The sequence below is a fragment of the Alosa pseudoharengus genome, unplaced genomic scaffold (genome assembly GCF_046254945.1).
Source record: "Alosa pseudoharengus isolate Yale_2024_CS ecotype anadromous, Long Island Sound unplaced genomic scaffold, YU_APseudo_1.1 YU_APseudo_1.1_scf_13, whole genome shotgun sequence".
NCBI classification, from domain to species: domain Eukaryota; kingdom Metazoa; phylum Chordata; class Actinopteri; order Clupeiformes; family Clupeidae; genus Alosa; species Alosa pseudoharengus.
The window spans coordinates 12,038,417-12,065,853 of record NW_027468598.1 but is presented as its reverse complement, the minus strand read 5'-3'; the positions used below and the strand labels follow the sequence as shown (position 1 = coordinate 12,065,853).

At 42.9% G+C, this 27,437-nt stretch overlaps 2 protein-coding genes across 2 annotated transcripts; both read right to left on the bottom strand.

Annotated features, from left to right (window-relative positions):
• Nucleotides 1-522: 522 nt before the first annotated feature.
• Nucleotides 523-6,536, bottom strand: ccdc92ba (coiled-coil domain containing 92Ba). The gene is made up of 4 exons (XM_076281508.1): nt 6,379-6,536; nt 5,673-5,822; nt 3,815-3,862; nt 523-1,542 (listed from the first exon to the last, which is right to left on the bottom strand). Exons 2-4 carry the CDS (start codon nt 5,800-5,802, stop codon nt 845-847), a joined length of 876 nt encoding a protein of 291 aa, XP_076137623.1. The 5' UTR covers nt 5,803-5,822; nt 6,379-6,536; the 3' UTR covers nt 523-844.
• A 1,238-nt stretch (nt 6,537-7,774) lies between these two features.
• On the bottom strand, nt 7,775-26,163 carry tlcd2 (TLC domain containing 2). The gene is made up of 4 exons (XM_076282170.1): nt 25,618-26,163; nt 25,206-25,288; nt 21,773-21,855; nt 7,775-10,403 (listed from the first exon to the last, which is right to left on the bottom strand). The coding sequence occupies exons 1-4, from the start codon at nt 25,794-25,796 to the stop codon at nt 10,026-10,028; spliced, it is 723 nt and encodes a 240-aa protein (XP_076138285.1). The 5' UTR covers nt 25,797-26,163; the 3' UTR covers nt 7,775-10,025.
• Nucleotides 26,164-27,437: the final 1,274 nt, after the last annotated feature.

Genomic DNA, 27,437 nt, shown 5'->3' with positions numbered 1-27,437 from the left:
CCCAAGTCACCATTTCCATTGATTTCATGTTAAATTTTCTATCAGCACTTTTACAGTGTGCAACTTTTTCCTGTTTTGTGGGCTGTTGTTACATGTTGGTATTGTGACTATTGTAGAGGAGCTCCAGAAGGTCCACTGTTAGCATGAGGTGCTAACTAACATCTCCAAGGTCATAGGTTTGTCACTTGGGTGCACATGAGTACACACACTAATGAGCTAGGTTGTTTTATATTTAAAAACAGATAATTATACATAATGGCTTAATTTCTGATCATTTCAGGCACAGAAATCTTGTTTTAACCCTTAAGATCTACACTGTACTTTAAATTGCTGGAGAGCACTGTCCGATAAAATTAATAAAATTGGTGAAGTAGGCCCATTACTACCTTACTTCTTCGGATACTGCCCTCAGACACATTCTATTTCTTCAGTAATGGCAGGCCGAGGGCTGATGTACTTCGGAAACAGTTTGACTTTGTCTTATTTGTAAATATTACCACAATAGCTGAAATCTAAGGCTGTGAGTCACTCAGGACCTGTAGCACTCCCTGTCATGTCACCAACAAACAGGAGAAAGAAGCTGCAACTCTGAACTGGACATGTGCTGACCATGTGGACCAAATAAGCAGGATATCAGTCTAAACAATAAATAATCTAGGCCAAAGTATTGCCTTGAATAAATTTAAATCTCTTAAAATTACATAAAACCTACCATACAAACATAAAGGATTCATATTGCAAACAATTCTCTAATAATACATCAAGGTGCAAGACCGAGGTAAACAATATAAACAGAAGCAGTCCTTAAGATAATGTAAAGAGGTGGTTATTTAAAGCAGGTTGTTTATTCCGCCTTGCTTTCAGCAGCAATGGTGGCAGTGGGGGGTGGCGCTACCAAGATTGGGGCCACCCGGTCTGGGACCTCTGCACCCACCATATCCTCCATGGCCTCCAGAGGCAGTCTGAGCGCATGGCGGCTCCGGGCCCTGTGTCTGTGCGGGTAGAAGAAGAGCGCCGGGTCGGGCATGGCTTTGGGCTCCTCAGGGCCCGTCACCTTCTCGCGTGGCACACACTCTCTGGCCCGCTCAGCCCGGACGTGCGTCACGGAGTGCTTGCTGCCACCGCTGCGTCGCTTGGGCTTCGCCACCGCGCCACTGGGGCCAGGTGAAGGGGATCCCGTGGGTTCCTGAGGGTCGTGGTGAGCGACCCGTTGCCTGTGGTGGTGGTGGTGCTGCTGCTGTTGCTGCTGATGCTGATGTTTGAGTTTCTTTCTAGCCGAGTGCAGCTGCATAGACAGGTAAGTGGCGGCCTCCGTTTGCTTCTGCAGTTCGGTGGTGAGCACGGTGGTGCGGTGGCTGTGCTTCTTCAGGTCCTCCAGGAAGCTACGCTCCTTGTCCTTCAGGCTGGCCCTCAGGGCGCCCACCAGCACCCCCTTGTGGCTCAGCTCCTTCTGCAGCTCCTCCAGGGTGCTGTGCTGCTTGGCCAGACGCCCCTCCACCTCCCGGCAGCGTCCCTCCAGCATCTCCTCCTCCTCCAGCACATCTGTCTCACACACATACACACACACACACACCATGCATTTACACACATAAGTACACAAACATGCATACACACAAACACATATCAGCAAATGCACACAGTTGCAAAAACAAATGTATACACACGTGCATGCACAAATACATACAGCACATGAGTACAGAAACGTACATGAGTGATGTGCACAACACCTTAATAGGCAATAATTGCCATGTATGCATCGTGCTCCACAGACTACAGAAAGCAAACAGACCACGTCCCCTGGGGACACAGACAGCAGTGGACAGATGTCACATATGATCCCATCAATCAGGGCTGTGTGCAGCAGACGATCCAGTCTGCACAGGTTTTCAGCTCACTGTGCCTTGAAAGCACAAATCTGACTGATGCACGTGTGGAAAAACAGACAAAAGGCAGAGGCAATGGACTGAGCGCTTATATGGGTGGGATTACAGAATTCACAGGCAAATCCCAACCAGACTATGTGAACTATGGCCACTGTAGCAATTGCCATCTGGCAGGGGTCATCTGCAAAATGCCCAGAATTAGACTCAGCCGGTCATGTTGCCACAGATCAACAAAGTATGTGATGAAGAGTCAATGTCCTCATCGGCTTTTTGTCTGTAAACACTCCATTTCAACTCACAGTAATGGAAAACTACACAGCTAACCATATCCCTAATGATGCATGTTATTTTAAGACTACTTAAGCAACATAACTGCAAGAGAGCACAATAAGAGCAAATCCATCTGGGAAAAAACAACCCTAAATATTGTGTTCATTTGAAGACAAAATATTTTATTGTCCATCCTCAAGAGGAATTATGTAGGGGCTTATCAGGGCTGACCCAGTTTACACAAGAAAGGCATGATATAACCTCAGGAGATACAAAATGGAAGGAATATCAAGGGCCAGTGAATGAAATATGAGAGACAGGTGGCTACTGTCATTTAGGTATCCTCAATCTGCACAATGCAATTACATGACTAATAGCTCAGTTTAATAGCGTTCAATAGGTTTCCCATCTCTCCGTGACTCACCAGAGGCACCATGATGGAATCAACATCTAGGCTCCTTATAATGAGGTCTTGGAGCATGACAATTACCATTTTAGAGACCGCATCCCAATTTCAGCTAATCTCATAATCTGTTTGACCCCAAAATGAAGAAAACCAAAAGTATTTTCTGCGGTGCCTCATGTCTCTCAGCTCTTTCATCCCAGCACCTCTCTGTGGTTGGGCTCAGGCCGGGGCTGGTCACTCTGGCGCTTGCTTTACACCCCCCCCTACTACACCTGCCCACCAGAGTGGATGACCACAGCAGAGATGAGGTCATCCACCCAGTATGGAAAATGCAACACAATCTGATCATCTCTCTTGCTCACTCACTCCCCGTCACCTCCGCCCCCACCCCCAACCCTCTCCTGATTCCGGCTTCTCTTCTTTTCCTGTAGTGACTGGCTTTCACAAATTTAGTTTTTCTAACTCCTTCTCTTCTCACCCACCCATCTGCATTTGTCATCTGTGTCTCTATCTTCTCTGATCATCCTCTCTCTCTTTCTCTCTCTCTCTCTCTATCTCCCTTTCTCTTCTTCTTCCCCCCCACCCCTTGCTCTGCCCACCTCTTCAGTCTCAGCATAAAAAACAAGTGGTAATTAGATACCCCCAGTGGGACTGCTCGGAAAACGAGAGGACAGGACGAGAAAACTGTGCATCGATCTGTGGGGGCAGGAGTCGGGGCTGTGAGGTGGGAGGGAGGGAGCGAGGGAGGGATGGATGGAAAGAGGAGGAGGAGGGGATGGTGATGGTGGGATAATGAAATGTCGGGCCATGGACATGCTGAGTCTGTGAGCTGCTGTAGGTCCAGTTACCCCAGTTTTTAGCAACAGAGTTTTAGCTGTGGAAACTAGGAGGTTTGTGAAATGAATTTAGTGTCAGATGATATCCTATGAAATTTGGGCATTACACATAAATCTGAAGTTAATCACCACACAAGCAGCCCTATCAACAGTATGTGAGAGATTATCTGAAGCTGTGTCTCTTTTGAAGCCTGGCATCATTTGCACTGTTATTGTTAGAGTATTACACCAGATGTCATAGCTTGACTGCCATTAGTGGCCATCTCATCATCTGTCCCTGATTCACCAGCCACAAGAGCAAGAACAGGGAGATGAAAACAATAGTTGCATGTAGGTTTGCATCGGTCTTTCCACACACTGAGACAGAGCCAACACATTCACAACACAAACAGGTATAGAAAGAAACATTTTGTGCCCACCTGCTTGTGATCGTCCTGGTGGCTTCGATTTCAGCTCACAGGTCAGCTCTATAAAGACACCGGTAAGACAAGAGAATAGGGTGTTTGCCTTATAGTACACAATATGAATATACCGCACTAGTGCAAAAGCATTTCAGCAGATCTAGGTTGTCAATTTAACTGTGCCAGTGAATTTATAGAAATGTGGTGTTGCATCATTTGTTGACAGAGGTTTTACATTCAAGATAGCTGACACAAAGCATAATCTAATGAATCTATTTAACTTCAGGATACAGAACTAAGCAAGTTATGTTCCTTTTCAACCTAGGTTCTGTCCAGTTGCCTTTTTATGGCTGTGTTAAATTGGATTGCATGCTGGCTTTGTGGTGTGTTGAATCACACTAGATAGTATTTCTGATCGCTCAGCAGTCCCAAAGCAGGAGAGATCTTTATCACTCTTGGCCTTCCCTGCAGCACAGCACTGAAAAAAATAAACATAAAAAGGTTTTCACCAGGGGAAAAATAGAGAGAGAGAGAGAGAGAGAGAGAGAGAGAAAAAGAGATCAGCAACCTTCATCCCTCTCTGCTGGCTCAGTGCATCCTCACCAGAGCTGCAGGGGCAACAGATGAGGCCTTATACCATATGACTCAAAGCAAAGAGGGAACAAAAGCCTCTCACTGCCAGGAAGCTATTGACCCATGGCTCTCTCTCTCTCTGTAGTCCCTTGTTGCGTGTGGGAACCGCATCACCTGCCATCACATCCAGACTTCAGACGGGAGATTACACTGCAGTCTGGACGTAACCTGGCCAGCACAGAGTGCTAGACACGTGGCCAGGAGGCCTGGGCTGGGCGTGGTGCGCGCCTCTGTAATGGACGCTGGTTGCACGGGAGGCCAAGCGCATGTATCATTCATGTAGCACGGCGCTGTGCAGCCTCTTAGCCTCTGCCATGTGTTTGTGCCGCCAGGAGGGAGAAAGTGCTCAGCGTGAGGTGTCTCTCCCACACGGGCCTGAAAGGCATAAGCTCCTCTCACCCTCAACCACAACCACAGCATGCAGTATAACACGCACAGGAGCAGGATAGTCTGGTGGAATACATACAGCCAGATGACTGTGGATACTGTGACTGTGGATAACAATGGTGTAATAATTGTAAGGTGGGAGAGGATATGTATGAGAAACTGGTGGGTCTTTGTAAGTGAGTGAGTGACTGAGTGAGTGTGAAAGTGTGTGTTGTGTGCATGTGTGTATTTGTGGGTGTGTGGGTTTGCTCACAACTGTGTATGCAGCAATATGTGATTGTGTGGGTGTGTGCATGTGTGTGTGTGTGACCGCTGATATGTTGTTGATAACCTTTTTATTATGTGGGATAATAACTGCAGAGATACTGTGCCGCATTATCTCCTTATGAAAAATAAAAGCAATCCCCTCTGCATTAATGGCTCTGCAGCAGAGACAGTCTCCATTAGCTCCACTGTTTTAATTCCCTCAGACACTACAGGCACTGTGCTTTCAACTGACTCTACTACTGCATACATAAGCACTGTGGATGTGTGGGTTGCTATAGGCAGGAGACAGAATACATCTACAAAGAATATTAGAATATTACAAATATTAGAATACATCTACGAAGAATATTAATGTACCTGATTGGGTGATGGTGGCAACAAATTGTGTGTATGAGTGTGTATCAGTGTATTACGTGTGCTGTGAGAGACACTGTTTATGTGTGTGTGCTTGTGTGTTTGTGTGTGTGTGTGTGTGTGTGTGTGTTTACGTGTGCTGAGAAAGACACTGTTTATGTGTGTGTGTGTGTGTGTGTGTGTGTGTGTGTGTGTGTGTGTCTCCATGCAAGGCACATCACTTTGGCTGACTGACCTGTGCAGCGCTTCTCCAGGCTGAGGATCTCCAGGTGCAGGCCATGCAGCAGTGTGAGCTGCTCCTGCCGCAGAAAGGTGATGCTCCTCTCCACGCTCTCCACCTGTCGGGCCAAGGAATCGCTCTCCATGATGGCCTGTGTGCTGCCTACTACACAAGGACAAATTTGGGGAAACTGAAATGAAATGTGTTGCATCTCACTCGGCTGCATACCAGTATGCTGTATGAATACATTTGTGATGCACAGTACAAGAATGCCCCATCTGTCTTAACCTTTATGGAGCCATGGGAAAACAGCTGGAATCGCCGTCTGTTCCGTACTGTCAACACCTTACAAGTTTGAGTATAAAATGTGTGTGTATAATATATCTGAGAAGTACTATCAGGGAACAGCTTTCACCAGCGTTTTGGAAAGTTAGTACAGTCCAATGGAATTCACGGAAAGTAGGCCTATACAGTTCCATTAACTAAATTTAGCATGACAGCAAGATCACAACTGAAGGGTGCCAAGGCTAACTTTCTCAATTCTAGGCCTTGCAGCTGTATCAAGTCTAATGTGGAAAAAAATAATAGCAAATGTTACTTTACAGGGAATCTAATATAGTATAAGACAGATTCGTTGTCTATAATTTGGTGTCAACATCAAGCACACAACGCTTAAAATCCCAAATTCTACACAAGAGCGTAAATTAGGCTTTTTACATACCGTTGTAGCCTATCACTTTTTTTTTGTTGACAGCGTCCTTCACAATTATTCACTGGTTCAGTGTATTCAAGGATTTAGTATATTCGAAATCCTACAGCCAGAATATTTTCTAAAAGATGGTCGCATGATGCCGAGCCTTTTGGAGACGCCTGTACAAGGAAGTGAGGCGCAGCATCAATCGATACGCCTCCAATGGCACATCAACCTCCCAGCATCCGTGTACCTTCAATTGCCTGAAAAATCTGATGATAGTGTCGTTGCTTTACCAGAATGTTTCAGCCATGACTAAATATTAAGCATTATACTGTCACAAAAAAGAACCTCCATAAATCCTCCATGAACCATCCGCATCCCTCCGCACTTATTTTGGACACGTCCTGTTTCCTTTGCTACAGATGCCTAGTGCACAAAGATGGGACGACAACAACGTATCGTGACCGGAACGCACGAGACGATTTCTCCACAGCGGAGTGGCTGATTGGACACGCAGCAACTCCTCCCACACTCCTATGATCGATGGACCTCCCTATTACCGTGGTGCAGACTGAGCATTTATTTAAAATGAAGAGTTAGCCAAATACAGCCTGTGTCACCATTTAAGCCCTTGGAGACTCGACTGGAAGGGTACATAGCGCTCTACTAACCCTTATGAAAAAATGGTATAAGAATCTTATATTTTAGGACAAAATATGTTCCCAATCTTATTGGCATTTTGGGACATTCTATAGAATTTCTACAAGGCTGTACTACAGGAGCACTATAGAGGGTGAGGATATTAATTGAGGTATTACGAAACACCACAAGAGTATGTGTGTGTGTGTGGGGGGGGGGGGGGGCACTCTGTGTATGAGTTTTCTCAATATGGAATGAAATTCTCGGCAGGAATCTAACTCTACTGAAATTATGTGTGAGGTAACTCAAGGTTGATGAATATTCAGACACTGATATGCATGCTTCCTTGTTATAGGGATCAACCTCCTTATCATGTGGCCCTTTTAGAACCTGTGATCATAGGCCTACAGCAGAGCCATAGGCTATACTAGGCTGCAACCTTTCAGTGGTCAGCTGGTCAGTGATTCAGTGGTCACATGAAATTAGACTGTAGCAGTGTGATATGAACAGTGGACAGCTCAGCACAGCACAGGTGACTGAAACCATCCGGCAACTGAATGGTACCTGTCCATATCAAGAATTCCTTGGCTGCATATCAAAAAGTAGAAAGGAAGATACAGTTAGCATCACATTCATGCTCCTTCATGGTCCAGCAGTTGAAGTGTTTCTGGTTTGCTAATTGTAGTTTTTCAATTATTTTTAAAAATAGGATAATAGTCCTGTAATCCTTCAGAATTGTGTAGTGTAAGAGTCATGTTTTGTGGTTAAAATATTGCACACGAAATTTGGCAGTGTTAATAACATTTTATTTTTACATTTAACATAAAACAATGTCATTTAAACCAGGATTTCATTAATTACAAAACCACAATTCAAATCAAGAAAATAACATTATTATGCTATTTACATTTTACACACACACCACTATGAAAATAACAGTTGATATCTGGTTGCTGTCCAGGAAGTGAACAGCACCAGAATAAGTGTGTTCTAACTCTCATGGCTTTGTAGACCTAAACCTTTTGCGCATTCAGAATGCCTTCACCTTTTGTTTTGTGCATTTGTTTCACACAGTCACCCGCAAAGAAAACAAAACAAAGCAAAACAACAAACACAATAAACCACAAGCGACAGGACATCACTAGACATCAGCCATAGGAACTGAATGTGGGCCGACTGCCCCTAGTGAGCGACTTTGGCTGTAAAGAACGAGTCAAACTCCTCAAAGTAAACAAAGCATTCAAGTACACCAATATTGTCTGTATCAGCTATGTTTCACTATGGTTCCACAATATGAAACTATCAATTTAGCTGTGATGTACATCAAGGTAGAGATCAATGTGATAAAGGAAATTACAATATCCTACCATTTTAGAACGAGGATAAGAAACACTTTGAAATAAAGCTGCCAAATAAATTGCTCAAGAGGATGAAAATCCTAAAATGACTCAAACACTAGATTAAACACTTCATTGTCTAATGGACATATTTTAATTGAACAGATTACTACTACTTCACTTGATTACAAAAGCTTGTTGGAGTCACTCAGTGGTAGGGAAATGGCAAATTTCTTCAGGGTAAATGACACAGTTGGTCTTGTAAAAAGAGAACTGTTTTCTCCCCTTAATTGACAGAAGTGCTTTGGCTGTAATACACAATGCAAGTATTCACATACACTCAAAGTGTACTTTACTTCTTTACTTCACACTTTACATCTTAACAACACAAGAAATAACATTATTTCTCACTGTCATTTAAGTGTTTAAAAGGACAATTTATGTCAATTTATTCTATCTAATATATTACCACAAACTTTCACTCAAGTTCAAATAAATTACGCATGTAAATTTTTTTAAAAAAAGCACAACATTTTTAGAGCACATTAGGCATTAGGTCTACTGCATGGCCACAGATATCTTGGCTGAGACTGTTATGAGGTCACTTTGTATTAGTATGTACGGAGGGCGCCACCTACAGACTGTATCTGTTTAACAGAAGATCATCACGTCTGCTTTCATCTTTCTTTGCTTAGCTTGCTGTCCAGCTTTACGACCTGGCATCGCTTGTGGTCATTATCGCAGGGAGAATCACAACCTCTTCCGGTTTCCAGTGGTAGCCATAATAGCCACTATAGTTAGGGTAACCAGTACAGCTCCAGCATTTAGATTTGAAAAACTTCTCGACACAATAGGACCTCTGAAACAGGAGGCATTTCTCCGTTTCTCTGCCTGTCGGTTCAATGGTCTGATTGTTGTCCGTTCTCACACGGACGAGCAAACGTGACCAAAGAAAGGGAAGAGCACAAAGACAAATCACTTCAATAATCAGGCAGCTATTTTCCAGTGGTCACTTCAAAATTGGCTGTGACAAATTTCCAAACCAAAAGAGAGATACTTTTGTAGAAATTCTCACAGGTTACAGTCTTCAGAAAGAAAGAAAGAATTTTACACAAAAAGGAAAGTGTGGGAAAATGGAAAAGCAGTTGCTACATGTGTTTGAGGTAGCAGATGTAAGTACTTAAGGGGATTGGTAGTATTTAAATTTAAATTGAATTGAATCATTAAAGTAAAATAATGTGTATTTGAGTATAATTCATGTAAAGTTTTCAGTGAAGGGAAATGGCAGGGGGAATAAGCAATATGTAGGCACTGAACTAAATAATATCTTATATTTTTTACTGCTGACTTTACCTCATTTCTTTTAAGACATGATTGGTTTAAATGCTCATTAGAGTCCATCCCACACCATGGTATAGACCCCTTAACGAGCTGTTCATTAATTCCTTCAAGATGACAGGGCAGGCAGAAGCATCAAAAGGCAACATGATTTGGGAGAGGCTCCAAGCCTGCTAGATGACTTGTCATCTGTCATGTAACTGCTGAGGGTCCTTGGAGGAATGGGAGGTAGGTAGGGGACGCCTGGGAGAGAGGGATGGATAATTTGTACAGCGCTGGAGGGGTAGAAGCAGGCACCTGGTAGACACGGCCACTAGATGGTGCCATATCACCTCCACTACTACCACCACCCACATCCTCCTATGTCTCCTTCTCCTTCTTTCCCTCGCGGCTGCCCTTGAGGAAGTCACTGTGTGTGAGACGGTAGAAGAGGACGATGTTCATGGCGGTCATGATTGCCAGGCCCACGCTGCCCACGGTGTAGCTGACCAGGGGCACGTTGTCGCGGTTGAGCACCAGCCAGCGGGTCATCCACGCCAGCGTGGCGATGCGGAAGACCATGTAGGTGGCCAGATTGAGCATGCTGTTGACGCGGTAGGCGGTGGTCTTGGCCAGGTTGGCCATGCGAAGCACCTGGCGCAGGTGCAGGAAGACAGAGTTGATCTCCACCAGCAGGGCCACCACCGCAAAGCCCACGTAGCGGCAGCTGAACACAGAGATCCCAAAACAGGTGATCACCTGCAGACAGACAGACAGACACACACACAGACAGAGAGAGAGATTGAAACATACAATGCGCATGTGTGTGTTTGGGGAAGAGGGTTAAAAAGGTCTGTGAGGGAAGAACTAAGTATATGTGATAAGGTTATTGCAGTGCAAGCCCACAGACACTTGCAGTTGTGAGTGACTCAATTAATCCACTAGGTGGCACCCAACACAAAGTGCTATTTTAAAATTCCCTATTGAAATAGATAGTTGAGGTCAGGATTTGAATACTAAATCATACTATTTCTCTGTAACATTGTTTGAAGCTCCTTCCTCCCACTCAACAGGGTAAAACCAAAGGCGTTCAAGTGTAATACTTACATTACTCTTTTTTTACTCCTGAACGTCACAACTGGTTGGAAACCTGTTTTTAAACTAAGCCATGTGCTCCTCCTTTTCACATGAGGTAAGTGTAAAAGATGTGTCATTCATAACGTGAGTAACGTTCATAAAGAAATTAATCAGTTCAATGATCTACATTACTGCAACATTCCTTTGAAAATAATAATAATAATAATAATAAAATCTTCCATTTCAACTATCTACAATTCATTTGAAAGTAGAAAAAAAGAGTAAAAAATAGGTCAATCCCATTAGTTTTCATTAGCCCTAAAGCCTTTCATTCATCAAGACACTGACACATTTACAGTTAATTTAGAGCCTATTTAAAAAGTGATAAAGGCATACGTGTGTTACTTCATGTTCATAATTCATCCAAATCTGATCCGACAGCATTTGCTTATTAAAAGCAGAACACTGGTTCGTTACTGGCTAATAAGGCAAGTGTCAATCATCTGAATTCACAAAATGGTCACACACGCTACTTCCAAAATTCTTCTTAAACCACATTGGCATCTTACCACAATAGAAAAATAACCCCTAGTAAGACAAACATTATTCCAAAGGACTGAGTACAATAAGTCTGCTGACACCTATGCTTATCAAGAAAATTAAATATTTTGAGAAGCAACAACGTTGAGAATTATCTTGTTTTGAAGGCAGATGTCCAAGTGCTCATACCTTGGTAACGTCACTCTAATAACAGTCAAGGCTGTCAACCATGCACTTGTGTAATATAACGTCTGTCCTATAAGTAGGGGTGTCCCTGTGCCTTGTAACCTTGTACAATGTGCCCCTTAGGGCGTAGAGGAATGTCCACCTCTGTAGTGGAGACACGCGCACTGACACTGCTTTTCCCTGTGGCACGCCAACACCGGCGCAGCTCCTTTGACATACCTCACCCAAGGGACACATGCCTTGCTCTCTGAGGCCCGCCTGAGGAGGGGTATAGGGGACGAGAGCATGTGACTGTTGCACTGGGTGCCCAGGTTTTGTTTGGGATACGAACAATCTGCTCGTCACCAGAGCTAAGTGTGAAAACAATAGGGGGAAGGTTGGGTTGAGCTGAAATGTGAGCAATGGCTTGCAACTTTAATGCCTGCAATTTACCGCCCAACATGTCAGACACATGTAGATCAACATGCATCTGCGCACACACACACACAAGAGCAAACATGCCCAAAGAAACGCGCAAAGATGAACACCTACAGTATACTGAGGTGTTTATGTTACTCATAAAAAACGATAGTGTGTAACCACAAGAAAAAATAAAGACAAGGCAACATGCAAGTGATGGCAAATGATAGGCATGCTCGAATTCATTTAAGCAAAAAGAACCTGGGAAATCTGATTAAGGCCAGCTCAAAGCTCTACACTATCTCAACAGCAGTCCTTGTCTTGTCCCAGCGGATCTCTCTGAGACCCCCCCCCCCCCCCTCTCCGGACATGGCAACCGTTGTCTGCAAATAAAGTCAGCGTGACCAGGGATAACCCGCCCCTGGAGAGCAGAATGGTGAGCACAGGGCAGTTCTCCCGCTCCACAGGGTCAGGTGAGGTCAGAGAGGTTCCTTACACAAGTCTCAGGTGCTCGCCCCACCCCAGGCTAAACCACAGACACACAGCCAGATAAAGATATACACTTCCATAACAGTTATCTTCAACCTGGCTTATCTATACTCAAAGGCATCCATCTCTATGAAGAAGGGGGAGAGAGAGGGAGAGAGAGAGAGAGAGAGAGAGAGGAAGTGAGGAGAACAATTACACACCATTATAAAATCCGCCGATAAGGGCTCAACTGCCATGTTACATATATTGAACATTTTATTGACCTGCACTCCCAACCACACAGTATTGTCAAGACTATTGATGTCTAACCTCTCTTTGGGTCTGTTTATTGCCCTCACGTACGCCGTTTGTGGTGGGCAGAGACAGAGACCGTTGAATGCATGGACTATCATTTCCTGTCTGACCTTGGGAGTTGGGTAATCATTGACAATCAGTGACTTACAATTAAAGTTACACAAACATCACATGTGAGGATACATAAGCTCTGGGGTCATGTGTCAAAGTCCAGCATGTGAGTTCTTACATATGTATTACTGGCAAAAAGATATCAAAAGGATTTTTTTATTCTTGATTAAGACTTTCATCTTTTGAGCCTATATGGATGACAATCACATCAAAGCATAATACACTCCTTCCCTCAGACATGTCGTTTGAAATGAGAGCCACAAAGGCACTGCCATTATCACCCTCTTTGTGACGGACGTGACAGGGGAGCAATTGCCAATGCATGTACCTGGACAACACAACATGCAACACATAGGAGCCAAACATGGCTGGTGTTGCGAAACCACAATCCAGGACAGTCAACACCATGAAGATGAAGTTACTGTGGCACGCTCAATACTGGGTGGTCATGAATGCCCCCTGTGGCCAGCACCATGCCCCGCCATCCTCCTCCTGAGCACCTGCTGTAGTAATCCATACAGCCTCACTGCCCGCTGACAGGAGCAGACACTTGAGTGAATCAGCATTAGTGGTGTTACCTCAGTAATCCATCATAAGACTGGCTGCAGATGCCGTAGGCTAGCAGTCGTAATCCTGCTGAAAACGCTCACTCTCACACAAGTGAAAACATGGGTGTGCTCTCACTCACTCCCCACACAGCCAGTGGAACAACAGGGACTTACACATGGTCTTGTTGTGCAGTAGGCCTAAATGCTCACCTGACAGACTGGAATGGATCAACTATTGTTAAGGCCACATGATGTTAGCCACTATGGACAATATATACATTGTAAACCCCAAGAGGCCATATATAGGTTCCAGTAAGTTGAGAGCAGCTAAAGGGGTGCTGTTAGGCACAATGCAAAACGGTTACTAAATATACCTGGCAAGATTTCTTAAAATAAAGGCACAGCAACGAGAAATGTAAAGATTTATTTACATATTCCTTCTATCAGAATGGTTGCTGAGCAACGGCAAGACGCAGCAACTCTAACTTTTGTATCACACTGAGTTCCGCAGTAATATAGAATGAAATGCGGTCAATGTGAAGGGTTTTACAATGGTATTGAACTATCCAACACATTGGTTGATGGGGTGAGCAATAGATTCATTCAATAATATATTTATCTTGCAGGTGTGAACTGAACAATCCTATATAGATTCTTTTTTTTGAGTTTCACATTTGACTGTATATGGCTGCTCCAACAAAGCAATTTCCCTCTGAAGTGACCAAAAAGGGACTAAAAGTCTGTTTATTTTGTTCCAAATAAGACCTGAATTTTCTTGTCTTTACATTTCCCCAAGGTCCTGCCTGAAAAACACAAGAAATACCACCAGAAGCCTAAAAGAAAGAAAGCCTGGTTCTTGGCCTCTTTGGAATTTTCTTTGTTGAAGATTTGAACGATTTTAATGCTATTATGAAGCATACATTGATTGTTAAGTTGATGTAATAACTCCTTAGATGTGTGAAGAAGTGCCCCTTGTGTCACCTTGCACATTAGAGAATTGAGACTGAAAGAGGGACAAAAAACACATTCAGTGGTGCCTGTGTTTGTTTCCCATCAAGTCTCCCTATAGGGTCAATTACCACAACTCATGGTACCACTGAGGGTCTCTAACCCTGTGTATCACACAGAGAGAGGAGGCTGAGGAGAGGGAGATTGGGAGAGAAGGGAGGGGAGGGGGGGTTGCTCAAGACAATGAAACCAGTTCCCCAAGTTACGGTCAGAGTGTCTGAGAATAACCTCTCCAACGGCGGAGAGAAATCACGTCGCCTTCCAGTTGGCCCAGTTCAACAGGTAGTGCTGGGAGGGAAGTCAAGGAGCCATTTATCTGTCAACCAGCGACAGGTGTGAGTAAGCAGGTGGTGAGGCCGAAGCAGCGAAGCAGCCTTCATCTTCTGCCCTATCAAGAGCCACTACACTCAGACAACGCCTCACACATACACACACATACTTCTCCCAATGCCTCACACACACACACACACACACACACAATGCCTCACACATACATACATACATACACACACAGACACATCTCCCAATGTCTCTCTCTCTCACACAGACACTTCTTCCAATGCTTCTCTCTCGCTCTCTCTCTCTCTCACACACACACACACATCTCCAAATGCCTCCCAATGCCTCAAATACATACTTCTCCAAATGCCCCCCCCCCCCCCCCCCTCTCTCACACACATACCTCCCACCCAGGGTCAGCAGCAGGGTGCTGAACGGAGGCCTGTGCTGCCAGGCTAACATAAACACAGGACAGGCTCTGTGCATCCCTAACATTCCACACACTAAATATAACAAAGAAGGCATCACTCCCTGTCTCTCTCTCTCTCTCTCTCTCTCTCTCACTCACTCACACACACACACACACACACAGCATAATGCCAAGAACACACATAGGGTTTTAGTGGGCACCAGATGGTGTGAAATGTGTGTGTTTGTTGGACGCGGGCTGTAGTGGGGTGAGCCGACGATCCCTATAGCAACTAGTGAGGTGTAACACGAGTGGGAATTTGTTCAAGATACAGTAGTCGTAGGCTGCGAGTGTTACTGTGTGGGAGAGAGGGTGTTGCATTCTCGAGTCATGACATACTTCACCTCAATTAAATTAAGTGGAAAAAGCACTTGCAATGCAGAGAGATACACACACTCTTTCTCTCATGTACATACCCCCCCCCCCCCCCCCCAGAACCAGTCTAATAAAGAATGCAACAAGACAACACCTCTGACGACGGATGTAACTTCAACAGCTTCATCTTCCAAATGGCTGGAGTGGAGTGGAGGGGAAGTGGTCTCAAGCTTTATGTAAATGGATCCTTCCTAAAGCGCAGTAAACTTCCAGGCTTCCTATAATGGACAGCCCAGTGGAAGCGTTTAAACAAACACGGCGTGGTCAAAGTGCATCCATGGAAGAGAGGTGCATGCTGGTGGTCCAAATGAGAGCTGATAACACACACTAATGGCTAAAGAGGTGGGCTGGGGGGGGGGGGGGGTGAAACCAACCCTGGACACACACACACACGCCAGTGTTTTATGAAGCACTGCTACAGAGGAGGTTAGAAAGACACATACCAGCACCAATCCTGATTCTGAAGGGTTATTGAGGAATAGGAAAATCATGTATTGGGTCTCCCCATAAAACAAACATTGGCGCTGTTGACATGCATCATTTTAACAGGCAACAGCAGAGGTTACCATTGTGTTTTTTTTAATCATCACCCCTGGTTGCCAGGTGGAAACAGTGATTGAAGTCCATTTCTATGACTCACCTAATAAGCACTAAAAGTTTAATGGAGTGATTTCTGAAAATTTCCCTCCAACTATGAAAACAAATATGCCGGCTCCCTTAATTTTTTTAACATTTTCTAGAATAGCAAAATCATTGTTGTGCAATTGCTATGTACATCAATATATCAGGCTTTTCAATCCACAAGATTATGTTTAACACTAGTTCCCAGAGGGTTGCCGTAAGAACCACACATGTTTGGGAGTAGGAATCTGTGAAGCATTCAGCTGGCTCAGTGCCAACTCAAAAGGTTGTGATTCTCAAGCACTGGGTGGGGCAAGGAATATGAGAACACAAAACAAATGAGAAATTGACATCACCTTCAGCTCAAAGTTGCATTGTACTGCAAAGTCTATAAACACATACATACTGTCACTAGAAATCCTCTATACAAAATGGAACTGTGTCCTGCCCGCCCATCACCCCCAATCCCCAAAAGGAAATCCCTTTTTAAGATACAGCTATCACCCAATGCTAAATGATTCCCTGATTGGCTACATTTCATGTATTGTATGAACAACTGATTCTTTGTGTAGCAACTGAGAAAGGTAACTGGTTCAAATAGAACAGCATATGACATGGTTTAAGCACACATAGCTCTGCATTAATATGTGGCACAAATAAATCAAAACAACTGACATTTGTGTGTGAAGGACCACTTACATTTTCCAGAGAGGAACTCAAATATGAAAACAATGACAAAAAAATAAGCAATGAACAAAATCATTTTTTGGCAGTGGCCGTTTTTACTTCAGTGTGCTAATTTTAGGAACTCGGCTAACACTCAACTGACACTTGGTCAGACAGCAGAGTGACTCATGGGTACAATAGAGTGCCTATAGCTCAGCCTAGCTTAGGCCAGACGTCCAGTCTTTCCTTATGATGTCGCAGATGATGTAACAGTCAAGCTGATACTTAAGTCTCCACATAAGGGCAAGGCTCTTTAAACTGAGTGCATCTAAGTACTAAGTTATCACATATCCTGTTGGCATGTGTGACCAATCACAACCACATTCATAAGATGTGATTACAGTGTTTAAAAAGATCACCGGAACAACAAATAAGATGACAAAAAGTAGGTGTCAAACCCTAGGAAGTCCCTGAGCAATCAAACCCTAAAAAGCACCTAAGCATTTTATGTCATTATGTCCTAATTCCTTTTCGGAATGTGACTGATTGTGTCAGTGTGACTTCCATTCTATTTCTTCAAAATTTCCACTCTGTGTTGCCGTTGTCACAGTCCTAATCCTAAACGGAAGCACCTAGAATACAGTTCTCAAACATGACAGAAGGCTGAAAGGGTGAGGCTGCATGGGTGTGTATGAAGTTGTGTTCTGGCAGGGGTTTGGGCGTCAGGGTGTGTTACAGAGCAGGTATTTGATACTTGAGTTTCATGAAAGTGAGTGAATAATTAAGCAATAAGCCCCGAAAGGTTCTAGTGATTTTAGAACAGCAATGGGGCATTGTTAGTGCCTAAAACCCCCCTTAGCTCTTCTGAAATCACTGGAACCAACAGACTTGAGTGGCTTATTGCTTTCCTAAAATAGTTATGTATACCAAGAGATTTCATAAAAGAAAGGCATAGCAATGATGTAACGATAGATAATCATTCTTCTGCCAAGAAATGTATTTCTTCTATCAAAATTGTTGGCAAGCAACTTTGAGACGCAGCAACTCTAACTTTTGTATTAATTTGTGGCGGCGCAGTAATATAGAATTAAATGCGGTCAACATAAATGATTGTGCTGGGTTTTATAACGACATTGAATGTAATTCAGGCATAATTAATGACCAGAACTATCTGTTTTAGAATGAGCCTGTGTGTGTGTATGTGTGGAAAGGGGTTTACTGAGCATGGTGTAGAGGATTTTGGGGGTGTCATGAGTACTCTGAAAGGAGCATCAGCACTGACAGTGAAAAACTGTTTAGTAAGCTTACTTAAGTCAGGAGTGTGCATGTGTTGCATAAACTAGGACCATGTGTGTTTGAGAGAGAGAGGGTTAGAGCTAGGAGTTTGAGATAGATTTGTTGTTCAAGGGGTCTCCATGGGGTCTACCATCTCCACGCACACAGGGAGGGACATATGGAGACCAGATGTCCCTGCTAAAGTCTGGATATATATGGGCAGGAGGGGATAGGGGCACCTCCTCACAGGGCTTCCCTCTCTTCCTGCACAAAACTAGATGGAACCTGACAGACTCAGCACAGCAGTGTGGTCAGACCTTTTACAGCAAAATTCTGCCATTCAAGTGGACAGTCAGGTTTCCGATTTGCATTTCTCAGTCAAAGTCACAAGAAACACGTATGCTGTTTTGCATGTCTGCGGCATTTATTTTCTGTGCTATGGTACGCTATGAAAAAAAAAATCAAAACACTGAAAGTTTATGAAAGGAAATGGCTGGGCCTAGATTGCTGCTCTGTTACCATAACTGGCCACAAGTGGACTCCCCCTGTACAACCACAGGGCACATGGGGATGGGGGGGGAGGCAGAAAAAGGACTGGGTGATCTGTGATAGTAGAGAAGGCCTATCAGGTTTTCAGGTTTTTTTTCTGGGGGTACGGTGGAGAGGAGGCTCCTCTACCTCAGGAATGCCATTCAAATGAATGATGGCAGTCACCCCACACCATCTGACTCACTCACTCTGCCCGTTTACATCACTTGTCATTTATGGAATGCTCCATTAATATCCTCAGATTCAACTTTTACGAGCATCAGGGGTACTGCACATATTCCAAGACTCGGGGAAGCACAGGTCTGAGGAAAGAGAGCATGAACATCTCTCCACTCAAAGCGCGTGATGACGACCTTCGGCCACAGTGAAGGCTGATTCAATGAGCAAACTCAATTCTGCTTAATGAGAGAGAGATGATAGTAATTTCTATCTGGGCAACACTGACAAACATCTTGCGAAACATACTGCAAAAGTCAACTCACATATTTCTTTACCTCAGATATGTGTTGGTGGTTTGCTAGCAGCGTCTGTTTTCTCCCGCTCAGATTTCTCTGAGAGTGCAATATATTATGCTATGGCTATCCCAACACACGCACTAAAACCTTGATATTTCCAAACACACTTGCCAACTGGTTCAGTCAATGTTTTGAGGCATAACCTTTTTTTCCTGTCGAGAAGTAAATGGGTCCTTTTTTCCATGGCTTCAGCTAAAAGGGGGTAAACTACAATAACACTGAGGCCACAGCCTAGCAATATAGGTTGTCACATTCAAGCTTCTGTGTCGGTGAGGGTGCCCAAAATGCAGTTTGTTTTGGAAAGATAACCTGTTCAAAGCATTTGAACTTCTCTTTTCAACAAGATCAGCTCCTTCCTGCAACCCCTTAGGATGTGGAAGCCATCAGCCCCTATTTTTGGTCCAGGCAGTGGAACTTCCTCTCCCCCCACAGTTTGGGGGATAAGGGGGTCTCTGAGCAGTTGGCCGAGAGCCAATACCCCATAAGTCACTGCAGGAAAGTTTTGGCCAGCTCTGCATCGCCAGAGAGACTGGGAAACTGGAAAAAACATTTCCAAGGGACTTGTGATTTGCTCACTGCACTTCAACTCAAGCGGTTTGCCAGTCCTTTATCGTCTGTCTTATGAGCAGTACCAGATTACCCATCACAAGGAAAGCAAGGTGGAAAGAAGCTACAGGGACCACTCCGATGGGACCATGCCTGCAAGTGTTATTGTGCCATCTGATTTTCAAACAATATAAAGGATGTTTCCATTCGCCGAAAGAATAATTTCCTTGTTTACTTTTGGCACATTTCACGGACAAGATAAACAGTTTATTATCACTGCAGCATGACTGGAGGAAGCAGAAGATAAAAAACAACAACATCACTAGAGGAGGATAACAGATGAAGAGAAAGTTTCTCACACCACAACACGCTCTCTGGCTCAACCTAAGAGCCACTTCAGTGAATGGGGGTCCCAGGAAGGAGAAGGGGGAGACCAAAAGCACAGAGGGAGTTTGTCTGTGTTCCCTTTGAGGCTGAACCCAGAGGTGACGCAACAGCTCCCTCCATGTGACACATTCAAAACACTCGTGTCCAACTGGGGCCTGGGCACCACTAAGTGTCCTCTGACTATTAACTCATTAGATCACAATTAGGACATAAACACGTTCTCACATGACAAAACTACATCCGTATGTAAACCACACTGATGCCACCAATATTCTGATGACTGAGTATTCACAGAGGCCAGTAGATCACGTTTAAGATCAGATTATGTTTGGTATATAACAGTGCCCTATCAAACAGTGCCAGCTACTTGTTTGATAACTAGTATGCACTGTGCCCTTGATACTGCATACATAACTGCTATAACAGACCATAAACTGACCTCGGTCACTTAAGTAACAAGAACATAAACGAGCTGTATCACTTAAGTAACAAGAGCATTGTTCATGGTTAGCACGTTATTTCTGAGTTTTGGTCAAAACATGTTTGGATAATCATTCTGGGGGCAGACATTCTGATGGCCGTGGACCAATCACAGAGCAGATAGCAGACTGACCAGCGAAGCATTACATATGCCCTACAGGTGTTCATTTGCTTGATGTTGAGGCTTGATTTTGAGGGTCGATATAGATGTCTACCTCAGATGATCTTATGGCTTAGTTTTGGAAATCTTAAGAGATTTACTATTCCTTTATTTTATCTCATCTACTATGGACATTAATTAAAGAGCCTTGATTACTGACATCTCCGCTTCAGCCCTCTGCATTAACATTCTGACTATTTACCTTATTTAGAATAAGACAATATTGTGATTATGGGGTTTACATGAGTTGTTGATTATAGTTGTTGAATATTCCTGTTTATAGGTAACATACATAGTCCAATTATTACTAGTAGATGGTTGATTCTGTAAAGGTTTCTGCGCCGAAAAATCTAATAGGACGTTATAATGCGATTAAGGTGTATACATGCATACAACACACCTCAATGATGTGACTAAGATCGGAATACTCCACAAGTCTTAATTTGATTATTGCTTATTCTGACTATGACCTTATTCGGGTTAAGGCAATCAAAAAATGCTTGTTTACATGGCAGAGTCTTATATCAGTCTTATAACTTAACACAGAGCAGATAGCAGACTCACCAGCAAAGCATTACATCACAGATAATTTGCTTACTCTTGAGCCTTGATTTTGAGGGTCTATATACAGTAGATCTACCTCAGATGATCTTGTGGCTTAGTTTGGGACATCTTGAAAGATTTACTATTCCACTTTAACACGAAAATTCACATGAAGGCTCCATGAATGAGTCACTTCTCCACCTCAAAGACGGAAAGGTGTGAGCAAAAGCAACTCAGATGCCACACAGTCTTACCACACCCTGCGTGCTCAATATAGCAAGCAACAGCAAACACCTCACTGACAACAGCAGCTAATCACACACTGGACTGCCATGAGCTGCACACTTAGGGAGACTCGAAAGAGGAAATCTAGTGTTATCTTTATTTGTTTGTTGTTGTTGTAGTTGTTGTTTTGCTTTCAGGACAGGGCATAAACATTTTCATGTGGTGATTTCATTATAGCTAAATGGATATCGGGATCACTAACGGAAACACTTATGAGAAGCTACTGTTTACAAGTAAGCTCTACTTCTCTTTCATCAGCGATGGATATCTGACCCCATTATTATGAAAAGTGCAATAGCAATAGGGTGTCCACAGTCATTACTCACCACACAGTGATGGAAAAGGAGCTCCCATGACTGGCTGAGTTTTTGGTTTAGGACCATGTCAAAGAAGTCATAGATGAAATAACCTGCACAAGAGAAACATGTGTGAGAGAAAACACTACAAAATGAAGCTTTGGCATATCAGATACCATGACGACACCACTGATGGTTATGGAGATGTCAGTTCCAGAAGTCTATTTATATCCATCTGCTGCGAGCGTAACCATGGCGACGGCATTTTAAGATGGAGGAACTGAACAAAGGAAGCACACTGAATTGGGTTTTTGGTTGCTGTTTTTCTACAAATTGAAAACATTCCACTGTAAAATTGCCATGGCTCCAATCTTTTGCTACTGCAGATCTTTTTCTATATCTCAGTGCAACCTGGTTAAATGACAGACAGTGCTATAAGCGCACATCCTCTGGACAATTAATCTCTGATGGATCCAGTTGTATTACATGGTTACACACAAAACTGAATTACAGTTTTTCTCAGTCGCTTTGGTGCTTTTCTCAGATCAGAATGAAAATTCTCATAACCATTAGTTCAACCTCCACAACATTTAGTCATTTGTGCACATCATAGTAACAATTTCTCCTTCCTCTGAACAAATTGCAAATGCTTTTGAACATGTATCAGTTGCTTTGTCATGTCAGTCAAAATTGTAAGGCCCGTCTTTTGCCCAAACTTATGCATTTCTAAAGAATGGCTTTTGCATTCAATTTACATGTGTGGATGCCTGTGTTTGATCTGTATTGTCTTAGCTGGCCATGGCCAAAGATCCCCAACACCCGCTCATGCATAAAGTGACCATTTGCTCCTTGTTCTGGCCCCTCTACTGAGAGATAACTCAGTCCTGGGCCTACTTGATGTCTTGTGGTGAGATAGGCCAACCTCATTATCATACAGTATTGCTCTGTAAATATGTGTTGTGAATAATACATTCATGTTTAGTCTTGAATTAATACTTGTAATGTGGGCAACAGTCTGATTATGGTTTTGGTACAATTGAATGTATCTGTGCATAGTTGTAGATTAAGAATTAAACTGTAGCATAAAGTTATGATATCCACCTGGGCCACACCCATCCACCTCAGACAACAAAGGCTCTGATGAGTCAGGGGTGGCCCAAGTGAATGGTAAAAGTGGAGGCTCTTGTCCTCTTGGGGCTCTTCTGTCTTCTTTCCCATCTTGGGGCTTCTTCTTCGCTTCTTCTCTTCTCTCTTCTTTTCCCTCTCCACTCTCCTCTTGAGCTAGGCCCTTGTGGCTTGGTCTTCTGCCTCTCTCTCCCTCTTCCTCTCCCTCTCTCTCCCCCTCTTCCTCTCTCTCTCTGTCTCCCTTTGTCTTTCTCTCTCTCTCTCTTTCTCTCTCCCCCTTTCTCTATCTCTGAGTTTGTATTGTTTTATCTGGTGTATCTGTTATCTTTAACTTGTCAAGTTTACCTCTGTGAATTGGTTAAGTTTCCTTTGTTACCATTTGCTACTTTGTTACAGTAGACCATGTGAGTTTACTTGTACATTCAACTGAAGTGATATTGGTTACATTTACCTTTAAGACTTAATGCCTATTAAATTGTTAATTTGCCTACCAATCGGATAACTTCAATTCTCATAGTGTGCCATGCCATTCTCCTCCATAGCTGATAAACTAGTTACTTGGTAATTGATTGGTGATACAAATTATTAATCAAATGGAGTCAGATTAACGAGTATGTAATAATATCATTGCCATTTAACTCTTCACCCTATTTGTCCACACAAGCTCTTTCAAGTGAGGATATAGCTCGATGTCTCTATGTTTCCGAGGCTATATATATCATTTATGAGCGTCTTACAAAATGAACTATACTTATGGATGCTGAATAGTTGTTCCCAATAAAACTAATAGTCTTCATTTCATTGCTTGAGTCATTACATACAAAATTGGTGAACTAGTTATCAAATTCTGTCACAATGCTGTAGAATTGCAAAGAGCATACAGTAAAACTGTGAAACGTACATATTCAGTGTCTTGTACTCACTTACTCCCCTACACTATATATAACTACAGCAATTTGTAACTTTACTGTAGTTTTCAAATGGCTGTACAAGTACTGTATAGTGTTGTCTTGAGCATTTTCAGGTAGTGTCACAGAGTTCTGACCTTTTTTTGCATGGGAAAACACTGAGAGCATAAACTGTCGTAATGAAAACATGACAAAGCCATTTTTTTCATAAACGATGGTGTCAAGACTTCTCATTTTGATGACACTGGCAGTTTCATTAATATAAATACTTGCTTTTGAGGAATGGACTATCCATTTGGAGCAAGCAACATGCTTTTGCAGGTTATCCACTAGGTTTTGCAGTTTGCACTAGTTGTTTTGAGAAATGCACTGCTGTGCAAATGTTAATAGTGATGTGAGAAAAGCACCAAAGCGACTGAGAAAAACTGTAAGCAAGGTTACTTTTTTACCCTATAGATTCACAGGTGGAAACACAACATGATGGTATTTGAGTTGTCTGCAAAGTTGGAAAGTCCCCTTTAGGAGGATATTCTAAAGTCACACCACCGTTGTTCTTTTTATTCTTATCAACTTGTTTGTACAGCAACGCATAGGCTACCCTTCGATATTACCTTTATTTACTTAGAAAGGTGTGTGCCTATAGAAGACGGGCATGGCCAGGTTATTTACTATAAACAGGATTGCTTTTAACACATATGGAAATAATACAGGTGTGTCCTCCTGATCAACACACGACCAACTGACATATAGCAAAATGTAAAGCCTACATAGAGCTCATATATTTTGCTTGGAAGTATCCTAGTGTTTGACAATATCACATTAAGGATAACAGTGATGGAGATCCACAGTCTATGTACAGCGCAGTGATGAATTATAATTTAACTTTAGGAAAGTGAAAATATGTCTGCTTGGAGTAGTGGTCTATTCTATGAATATCACGTGACGTATGGTAGGTTTAGTGCCTGGGACGGACTATAAAGCCACCCATTGATACAACATCCAGTGCTACCAACACTGCCAAGACTAGGGGTGGGATTCTTCCAAGAACGTGAACTATTCCTGGAACTCCTGCACCCTGACACCCTGCATATATTTCATAAAACAGTCCCTTTATGTTTAATTACAGTAAATTTAAAATGATGGCATCAGAAACCACTCATCGTTTGACTTTGAAGACATGTCAGATGTCTAAAATGCCATTTTAGAATTTCCAGAGGTTCCAGTCATGACACTGGTTCTCAAAACCCTAATGGTAGGCTATGCTGCTGTATGCTGCTTCCGAGACTTCATTTGCTTGAAATATTCTGTCTTTGAGTCACGTGGCCTTTGAATGAATAATTACAATTACCATGAGCTTCCAGTGTGTACAACAATGAACAAGAGAGCCCACGCCCCTTCAAAAAAATCTCTGCCCATCTCCGCCCACTTACCAATTGATACAGATACCAGAGCATGGGAGAAAACGGAATAGGTTGCAATCAAGTCTTCTGCCATTCGCGGGTGCAAGTAAAAGCTGATTAAAAAAAAAACATGACTGTCACATGTGGGTAGTCAATCGTTTTGTGCATCACATTAGACTAAATCATTCATGTTCATACAGATGTATAGTGTAGCCTATGTGTGGTCATTTGTGAGCACACGACATATTAAACCACAAGGTTAAGGTTAAATGGTAGTTAGACCTATTGATACGTTTACATAACGCGTCTGATCTATTGCATTTTGACCAATTGGCCATTATTGGAATGACAAATTTGGGTGACAAAGATGCCAATGGAATTCAGGCTACATTGAATCGCTGCAAGTACATGAAAGAGAATAAGCTACAGATGAGCAACTCACCAAAGTACAGCCCATATCCCTGTTATGAGGCTGTGAAAGAAAGAGGTGGAGATGTTTCTCCATTTCCACGCGTTTCTACATGCACTCTCTGGCATAGAGAGTTTGCTAATTCCACAGTTTACTAATTTAAAGAAGCAGGCCGAGCCACCCGTCGTCAAGATGACCGAAGTCAACTCCATGTCTTCTTAGCTCCAAGTCAATGTAGCCAAATACGCGGCTGAATCCGAGCTTCAAAAAGACGCGCGCTTCTTAAGATCAGAAAAGAAAATGAGATACCTTTCACCAGAGAATATAATCTGAATCTGTCCGTCTGGTTAGCTTTTGGATATAATTTCATCCAGTGAAATACTTTGACAGAATCTCCTTATTTCAGAAAAGTAACCGTATTTGATGCTTTTGCGTAATGAGATGTAAAGACAAAAACTGTCCAGCCTGACTCGATGGATTATCCAGAATGTCTGAAAAGCTGGTGTGCAACTCAGAAGATCTGACACCTTTGGTAATTCAGAGTCAATCTCAAATGCTTATGTTACAAAATCCTGGGTTGTTCGCTTGTGTAACTTTTCGCTTTTACCATGACCAAACAACTGATTCCCCGCCCTACTATGGAGAGGTGCGGCTAGACAAATACGCGCTCTTTGCGTCATGTTGCTTTTGTCGCTCACATTCATCTGCCCCGCCCCTTTTATATCACAGTGATGGTGACACAGGAAATGTGAGGTTTGATCACTGATCTATAAAGAACACTCTTTCTTTATAGATCAGTGGGTTTGATGGACAAAATAATATATAGCCTGCCGTATTTGTAAATCACACACAAAGCAAATGTTCAGTAAATTAACAATGGGCATATATATACACACACAAAGCAAATGTTCAGTAAATTAACAATGGGCATATATATACATATATGGAAACTTAATGATTTTTAAAATGTTTTAAATGTTTTTTCATAATGAGTGTTTGATATCTTGTAACCTTGGTTACCCAACAACGCTCCCTTATCAAGGCCAAATGTTATGTGACGTTGTAGTCTACGCCATCTCGTGGCTAGTCATGAAATTGTAGCCTGAAAATAATCTTGCCAGAGCCCGACTCCGGTAGGTAGGTAGGTAGGTAGGTAGCCTTTTACAGGTCATCTCAAGCCTTTGGACAAATAATAGTATTGACCACTGCTGTTTTGCATGTTTTAATTGTAAAGTTGATATTAATCCATCCTCTGTATTTTCAGTTTAAACTGAACAGAGCAGAGCCACCCTATGACATTCTACACTGATCAGCCATAACATTATGACCACCTGCCTAATATTCTGTTGGTCCCCTTTTTGCCATTAAAACAGCCCTGACACGTTGAGGCATGGACCACTGAAGGTGTTGCCAGTCCACTGATTTTCTTTCTTTGGACCACTTTTGAGGTACTGACAACTGCAGACTGGGAACACCCTACAAAAGCTGCAGTTTTGGAGATGCTCTGACCCAGTTGTCTAGCCATCACAATTTGTCCCTAGTCAAAGTCGCTCAAATCCTTACGCTTTTGTTCCTACTTCTAACACATCAACATTGAGGACAAAATGTTCACTTTGGGCCTAATATATCCCATTCACTGACAGGTGCCATAATAGTGAGATAATCAGTGTTATTCACTTCACCTGTCAGTGAAGTGTTATGTTATGAAATGTTATGGGTGATCGGTGTATATTGACATTCTATGTTTGAATAGACCCGCTTTACAATCTTTGCTGAATTCTCAGTTTCGCACTGCTGACCCTGTCATGATCTGATCCGCATTGCTTATAAGTCTGGAGACACTAGTGAAATGC